Source organism: Sinocyclocheilus anshuiensis, unplaced genomic scaffold (genome assembly GCF_001515605.1).
Source record: "Sinocyclocheilus anshuiensis isolate Anshui unplaced genomic scaffold, SAMN03320099.WGS_v1.1 scaffold32, whole genome shotgun sequence".
Taxonomy (NCBI): domain Eukaryota; kingdom Metazoa; phylum Chordata; class Actinopteri; order Cypriniformes; family Cyprinidae; genus Sinocyclocheilus; species Sinocyclocheilus anshuiensis.
Genome location: NW_015554060.1, coordinates 595,786 through 603,796, shown reverse-complemented (window position 1 = coordinate 603,796; position 8,011 = coordinate 595,786). Strand labels below are relative to the sequence as shown.

Here is an 8,011-nt window from a genome sequence, read left to right as displayed (position 1 = left end):
GGCGGCCATCTTGGCCGGCGTGGCGGGCGTGGCGGCCATCTTGGCCGGGGACTCAGGCGTGGCGGCCATCTTGGCCGGGGACTCAGCCATCTTGGCCAGTCCTCGCCCAAGCTCCGCATCCGACTAAGGCGTGGCGGCCATCTTGGCCGGGGACTCAGGCGTGGCGGCCATCTTGGCCGGGGACTCAGGCGTGGCGGCCATCTTGGCCGGGGACTCAGGCGTGGCGGCCATCTTGGCCGGGGACTCAGGCGTGGCGGCCATCTTGGCCGGGGACTCAGGCGTGGCGGCCATCTTGGCCGGGGACTCAGGCGTGGCGGCCATCTTGGCCGGGGACTCAGGCGTGGCGTGGCCGGGGGCCGGGGACTCAGGCGTGGCGGCCATCTTGGCGTTAGCAGGCTTTGGCTTGGCAGACATGCAGGCTTTGGGCTTTGGCATAGCAGGCATGACATGAACAGGCTTGACGTGAGCAGACTTTTGGGAAGTGTCATGTTCCTCCTCCATGACACCCACAGTGAATGGTGAATCAGCCAGCAACAAGGCAAAGTCAATATATTTCTCCAGTGACCAACAAATCTTTCCCCCAGGCAACTGAGAACGAATGGGTTCATTTAAACCCACTCGAAAAATGTCCTTAAGGGCCACATCATTAAAAGCCACCAAATGGCACAGTCCACAAAAGTCCTCCACATAGTCCTCTATGGTCCGACTTCCCTGACGAAGGCTCAGAAGGCGAACAAGTGCTGGGTTCATTTTTTGGGGTCGTGTATTCTGTAACGAATTCAGTCCATTGAAGGCGAGCGTAAGTGAGAACCCAAGTGCAGTTTATTTACAGGTGATCCAAACATCCAAACAATAATCCGAGACTTGACTTGACATGAACAGACTTGACTTGACATGAACAGGCATGAACAGACTTGACTAGGCACGAACAGACTAGACTCACCGACAGCGGGTTACAACTTCAATACACGACGAAACAATGGCAACATGATGGCTACTTATAGCAAACAATAGGGTCACATGACAAGAACAAACCAATGGGAAACTAGACACATGACTAGGACAACCAATCAGAACATGACACATACACAAGACAGAGAGATACATGAGGGCAAGGGAAGCATGACACTAACAGGGTGAAACAATTACAAAATAAAAGACATGAAAACATGAACATGAAACAAAACCCAAACACCAAACCCCACATTACAGACTTTTAATGCAGGGTTTTTAAAGTTGGGTGCTGGGGACCCCAAGAGGGTTTATGGGGTCCATTATTGTGTACATTTAAATTGAATTAATAAAGTTTCTCTTTGGGATTATGTATCTAACATTAATATTGATATTTTCTATATTTGATCATTTGCTTTAGTTTCAATACAGTAACAATATAAAAGCTCATTATTTAATTTACAAGCAACAAGAAGTCTATAATGTCTATATGATCTTAATGCGGAATATTTAGGACTGTTGTGCTACTTATGCCAATTTACATTCAAAAACCAATCCTGATTGGTTTTTGGTTTTTAAATTAAGAGTCAGGTAACACTTTAGTATAGGGACCAATTCTCACTATTAACTAGTTGCTTATTAGCATGCATATTAATAACATATTGGCAGTTTATTAGCACGTATAAAGCACATATTCTGCATGACCTTATTCTACATCCCTAATCCTACACAATACCTTAACTTAACATCTACCTTACTAACTATTAATAAGCAGTAAATTAGGAGTTTGTTGAGGCAAAAATCGTAGTTAAAAAAGTAGATAAAGTGTGACCAAGAGTCATTGTTTATTGTATGTTATATAACCTCATCTTGAGTTACATTTCTTTGGCATTGTGAACACATATGTATCTCTTTCTTACTTTTATATTTCTGTATTTGTCACTCTTGGCAGCCTGCCATGTTGACTCATGTTGTGACAAAGCACACTGTTTGTATTTCTGATTATTTACTATGTAACCTTGTGTAACTGCTTTTCAGAGTGTGTTCCAGCCACAACCCATGCAACTTGTGAGGACAGTTCGAGATATTCTAAGGAAAGAAAGACACATATTAGCACAGGCGGTAAGCACAAAACCCTTTTTTCTGCAATATTTTACATTTGTTTGGAAAATGCAATAGCAATCTTAACTTATGAGTTAAGGTATGCATAATGTAAATGTTCAGTATGTAATTGTTCTTGGTGTTTGTGTGCTTGTCTGTAGGGTATGCACCCTAACTTCCCACCCTTCCAGCAAATTCCTCAGGGTCCTCCAGCTACCAATGGCACCCCACAACCTGCAAGGGAGGATGGGAAGACTGATGTGGACAATCTGGTGCTCAAAGTTTTGGAAATTCAGAACTGCCGCCAAACACTTCATCAGCTTCAAGAGGATTTGAACTGGGAAAAGCAGGAAATGGAGTCGATTCAAGGTAAGAGATCTAAATCGTTTTTTAATATCAGTCAGACTAGTGTTTCACATTGGACTGAATTAACTGGTGTTCATTATGAAGATGAAAATAGTCTAAAACATTAGGAAATAATCAATCCATCTGGAGTTCCACAAGGCCAAGTTTGCCTTGTTCAAAGCACAAAGGGTGTGAAATACTTTTTCAAACCCACTTTGTTAAAAAAGCTTTTGTTTAAATGAAAACAGAGGAGGAAGTGCTGCTCGCCAGTCATTAATTCCATATGTATAAAACTCTTTTCAGTTTTTAACATGTTTTCCTCTTTCATTGGTTCCTTCTCCCATAGCACATTCAATTATTATGATCAAGATATTTGTGAACTGCTAATCATCATATAATACTTTTGTAGTATTCATTGTTTTTGACAATACATATTATTCCAAGTTTTGTATTGATAACACTAGAGAAGGATTCTGGGGGAGAATGTAAACTGTGCAAAATTTGGGGGACAGAATGTAAACTATGTGCAAAGTTTCCAACTAAAGGTCAGTTTATTCTGAATCTTGTGAAGCTTGTTTTCTCTGACAATCTTTAGGAAGCAGCGACTATACAGTCCCCTATAAACACCCCTACACATGCATGTGCATGTCTACATACAGGTCCATCATGGGGGGGTGCTGTGCTCGTCAAGTTTACACAAATTTATCAACCGATCCTCACAGTGACTTTTGGAATTCTTCCTTCTTTTTAATTTTTTTCTTTTTAAACTTTTCCTCATGAGTCATGTTTACAAAACTGGTTACACTCTTGTGGCACCTTCTTTCTTGTGGTCAGACACAGACGTCTTTATTTATCAAATGATATGTAAAAAAAAAACCGGCAGTATTGCAGGCCAGGCATTTGGCACTGTGTGGTTGCACACTTGGCACAGTCCATGCAACGGTTCTGTCTACTGTACATAGCTGCTTTGATACGGTTAACACAAAGCTATGCAGCAATGCCAGAGGGAGAAATGCAATAAGACAAGCCCTAGAGCAGCAGATGTGTAAATAGTTGTTTCCGTCATGAGGGCTCCAACAAGTCTAGCCTTGATTTGAATTTTGGACGAGTATTTGATGTCACAGCACAGCAATGCAAAATACATTATAAAGCATAGGCTCAAAAGTTAGAGTTAATTTATATGAATGATCAGTTTAACTTTTTTTGTCTTTGTGTAGTAGTCTTTGTATGAAATGCACTGAAAAGAGATGTTTTGTGCTAAATGTGCATATACAGTGGGTACGGAAAGTATTCAGACCCCCTTAAATTTTTCACTCTTTGTTATATTGCAGCCATTTGCTAAAATCATTTAAGTTATTTTTTTTTCCTCATTAATGTACACACAGCACCCCATATTGACAGAAAAACACAGAATTGTTGACATTTTTGCAGATTTATTAAAAAAGAAAAACTGAAATATCACATGGTCCTAAGTATTCAGACCCTTTGCTGTGACACTCATATATTTAACTCAGGTGCTGTCCATTTCTTCTGATCATCCTTGAGATGGTTCTTAATGAGGAAAAAAAATTAACTTAAATGATTTTAGCAAATGGCTGCAATATAACAAAGAGTGAAAAATTTAAGGGGGTCTGAATACTTTCCGTACCCACTGTATGTGAAAGTCTCTGCACTAGAAAAACGGCAATTTCAGTTCTTTGGAATTGGAAGTCTGTATAGCCTTCAGTATTTGCAAATATATACAATCCATTATACAGCTCATGTAACACTTAAAATGTCATAATTTGGTACTCTAGAAGAATTTTTAGATTAACCTGGATCAATGATTTATTATCTTACATTTAATAAATTAATTAATTTAAAAGTTATTAATAATAATTAGGGCTGTCAAAATTAATGAGTTAATAGCGCATTAACGCAAAATAATTTTAACGGCACTAATTTGATTAACGCGTGATTATTGCAGCGCACATTATCTGTTTGACCCGTGGCTTCGCCCGTAGTTGGAGAAATGGAGATGCACAGTGTTGGCAACTTGGCAACTTAAAAAAAATAAATAACTAAATAAAAAAAACTGCCTAGCAACAAATCGAGCGATTTCTTTGACAAACCTTATAGTTTCTGAGCGCGAGGTCTTGCTTTGCCAGCGTGCGCACACCTCTGCGTCTGATCTTTTCAGTGAGCAGCTGAGAGGAGCAGCGCTTTCCGTTAACAGATATTATGTTGCTTCTCTAATTTTACATGCAAGTATAGCCGAAATCACAGCACAGCTATTGTCTTTATCTTTTTGTATTTGATTTCATCAGACGACAGCTCGATTATCAGGATTTTTGTGCAGATTAACATCTTGGAAGGGAGAGCTGTACAGGGCCGCGTTTCAGTCACTATTTCTTATTCATTCTGTTGTCTGAATGAATAAGATTAAAAAATATATCAATGAAAACAGTTTTATCGAGAATTTGGCTGCATCAAAATACAGCATGGGCACAGAGAGACCAACAAATGTATAGCCTAATAATAAATAATAATTATTTTGCATGTTCAGAAGAAGTGAGCTGCCCTGTCTTGCAAAAATGTAAACAGGTTTGTGTAAGTAAATTGCTCAGTGCAAAGAAAGAGAAGTAAAGGGAGCCTGGTATTTCTATATTATTTTTTCATGTGTCAAATAGACATGAACAAGTTATTTGAAAAACATCTATGACCTTTGAAACATGTCTAGTCTTCATGCTCTGTTGAGTATGGTTTCACTAATAATAAACATACATCTGCATAAAGCATCAATATTTGTCCATGCCCATGTTGATAAGAGTATTAAATACTTGAAAAGTATTATTTTAAGGTACATTTGGAACAGATAAAAATGTGTGATTAAGTTGCGATTAATCACTAGTTAACTCATGACAATCATGCTATTAATCGCGATTAAATATTTTTATAGATTGACAGCCCTAATAATAATTCATAATTAGTCAGTGTTTTTCTATGCTTACTAAATGCTACTGTATATAATACTATTATATTTAATATTTATATAAATTGTTAATTTTTACATGTAACAAAAACATAACACTAATCACAGGAGTACTCAGTTATTGATTTCATTTACATTGTTTATTACATTTAAAACTTGTACTTGTCCACTATTAACATATTGGTGAGCAATCTTTAAAAGGTACTGTAAGCAGATTTTTACCAAATCATATGCAGAAAATTATCATAATGCTTAAGAGATATCACTTAAAAATCTGTCCTGAGATATCACAACCCTAGTTTCTACGAACAGTAAAGTGATTTTTTGATTGGCCAGTCAGATGGCTTTTTTGCACTTACTTCCCGTCAATCATCCTAAAAGGAAAAGGAAGCAAAAAGCAAAACGGACCAAAAATTGCGTGAGCATTTTTAAAGGATTCATCACTGGAGTGAGCTGAGAGTTTAAGAGGGCTTGATGTCTTCAAGCACAGATGCCGATCTTAATACAGACATAGTAAGCAAACACCATTTTAAACTGTACTCTGTAGTAGGTGAAAACCAAAGATTATTAATTTACATAAATTTGTGAACATAAAATGAACATCATGAAGAACCACAACACCAGTGAACTGTTTCACATAATGATTTAATAGATGTGCACACAGGCAAACTGTAACGGGGCTGACGAGACGTGAGACGTGTGGATCCATCTGCAGGCTTTATTAAAGAGACGTGGTAAACAGGCAGGGTCAAACAATGGCAAACAGGTATATGGCGGGCAAAACACAAGAATAGTCCCAGGGCTAGCGTAGGTCACCGATCGGCAGACAGAATCACAGGGGCGAGACGAGAGGGAAAAATCCAGAAAAACAGGCAAAGATCAGAAACCGCGAAAACAGGCAAGGCAAGGCAAAAACAAGGAAAACTCAGAGACTCGGAATGGGGTACGGGCTAAACAATACTCAGCAGAGAAAGGTGGTTAGAGTGGGTGTTATATAGTGAGTGAGGTGATTAGAAACAGCTGTGTGCAATGAGTGCAATCAGTGCAGTGTGCAAATCGTGCAAAGAATGATGGGATATGTAGTCCGGGGTGCTATGCAACAGTTTGTGTTGTGCGAGAGTCAATGTAATGGAAAGGGTGACCTCTGGTGGTGAATAAACGGAAGTCCATGGACCGAATTCGTGACACAAACATTCATATCAGTATATCTAATGAATTTTTCCTTGTCTGCCTACAGGTCAAAATGAGTTGGATCCACAGCACTCGGATCAAGTTGCTAGACAGACTCGCATACAGCAGCTTGAATACAACTATTCAGTCTGTGCAAAGGTAAATGCTCAAATGCATCATAAAGAGGTCATGACATGGAAGAGAGGTGAAGAAAAAGCAGTTGCAGTGGAGCTGATTTTCATGGTTTGTATGTGTCTGTGTGTGTTTATAGAAGCGCGTGCAGCTCCTTCACGAGGCCGTGTGCGCTCTGGAGCAGTGCCAGTCCTGTCTTATTCTCAGAATTAAGTCCTGGAGGTGGGAACAGCACCGAGCAACCATTGGTGTGCACTTCGATGACAACCTTGGCCCTCTTCAGACATGGTGATGTTTTTGTTTCATTTGTGTTACTGCATGAATGTTATCAGCTAAATCATTCCCTTTAATTTGATTTCCTTTCATTTTCATATTTACTTTTGCCTCTTCTGCCTTTTTGAACATTGGGCTCTGTGCCACACATAGTTTCTTCATGGTCACATTATTTCTATCACTGCTTTTTTTCGATGTCTCTTCTTGAATGTTATCTACCAATTGTTTTTGACTAATTCAGTCTAGCCTTTTTGAAATGTGGAGCATGAAGAGAATTGTATCTAATAGAATGCCTAGAGATCAGTGTTTCTAAACTTGTTTGGGATTCAAATTGGATAGTGGTGAACTCAATTTTCTCAAACTCTTAAAATATAAAATACAGGAGACCTTAAAGAGGATATAAAGTTTACTTGAAATTAAAACTTGTCTTCTAAAATTCTTCATCTATTTGAGTTTAACAGTCAAAAAATCTGTCAAAGGTTTTTGGTTGTGTAGTTTTTTTGGGGGGATCTCAATTACTAGACTGTTAGACAAGGGTTTGAGAAAAAGGCAGAGGAAGTACATAGCCCGATACTGAGCTCCTGTACTCGTACTTGTTAAAATCCCCCGATACCAAACGCCGATACCACACAGCATGTGATAAGTGCCATATTCAGACAAAGAAACACAGACAACAGACAGCAGAATGGAGTTATTAGAGATTAAGGATGTCTACGAAGTACAGTGCACAGCATAAATGAGTACACCCCCTCTGAATAAATATAAAAGATGTATTTTCTTAATGATCACTAATATAATTCATGGAAAGATGGCAAAATTGAAACATAGTAAACATATACTTAATAAAAACAACAAAATATATGCCAATATTTTCTGTAAGATAAGTAAATTAGCCAATTTTGTTTAAATGAAGGATTGCAGAAATGAGTACACCCTAGATTTAATTCAGAAAATGTATAATATTCTAGTACTTAGTATGTCCTCCAGAACTTAAAGTATACTGCTCTGACCATTCTTGGCACTGAGTGTACAAGTTCATGACAAATTTTCACATCTGTGCTGTTTAAC

At 38.7% G+C, this 8,011-nt stretch overlaps 1 protein-coding gene across 1 annotated transcript in view; it reads left to right on the top strand.

Annotated features, from left to right (window-relative positions):
- Window positions 1-8,011, top strand: part of LOC107668551 (signal transducer and activator of transcription 5B-like) — a 32,286-nt gene that overhangs the window by 3,668 nt on the left and 20,607 nt on the right. Inside the window, exons 3-6 of the mRNA XM_016460465.1 lie at window positions 1,990-2,073; window positions 2,214-2,421; window positions 6,606-6,697; window positions 6,810-6,958. Of these exons, the coding sequence (XP_016315951.1) occupies window positions 1,990-2,073; window positions 2,214-2,421; window positions 6,606-6,697; window positions 6,810-6,958 (533 nt within the window). The remainder of the gene's footprint in view (window positions 1-1,989; window positions 2,074-2,213; window positions 2,422-6,605; window positions 6,698-6,809; window positions 6,959-8,011) is intronic.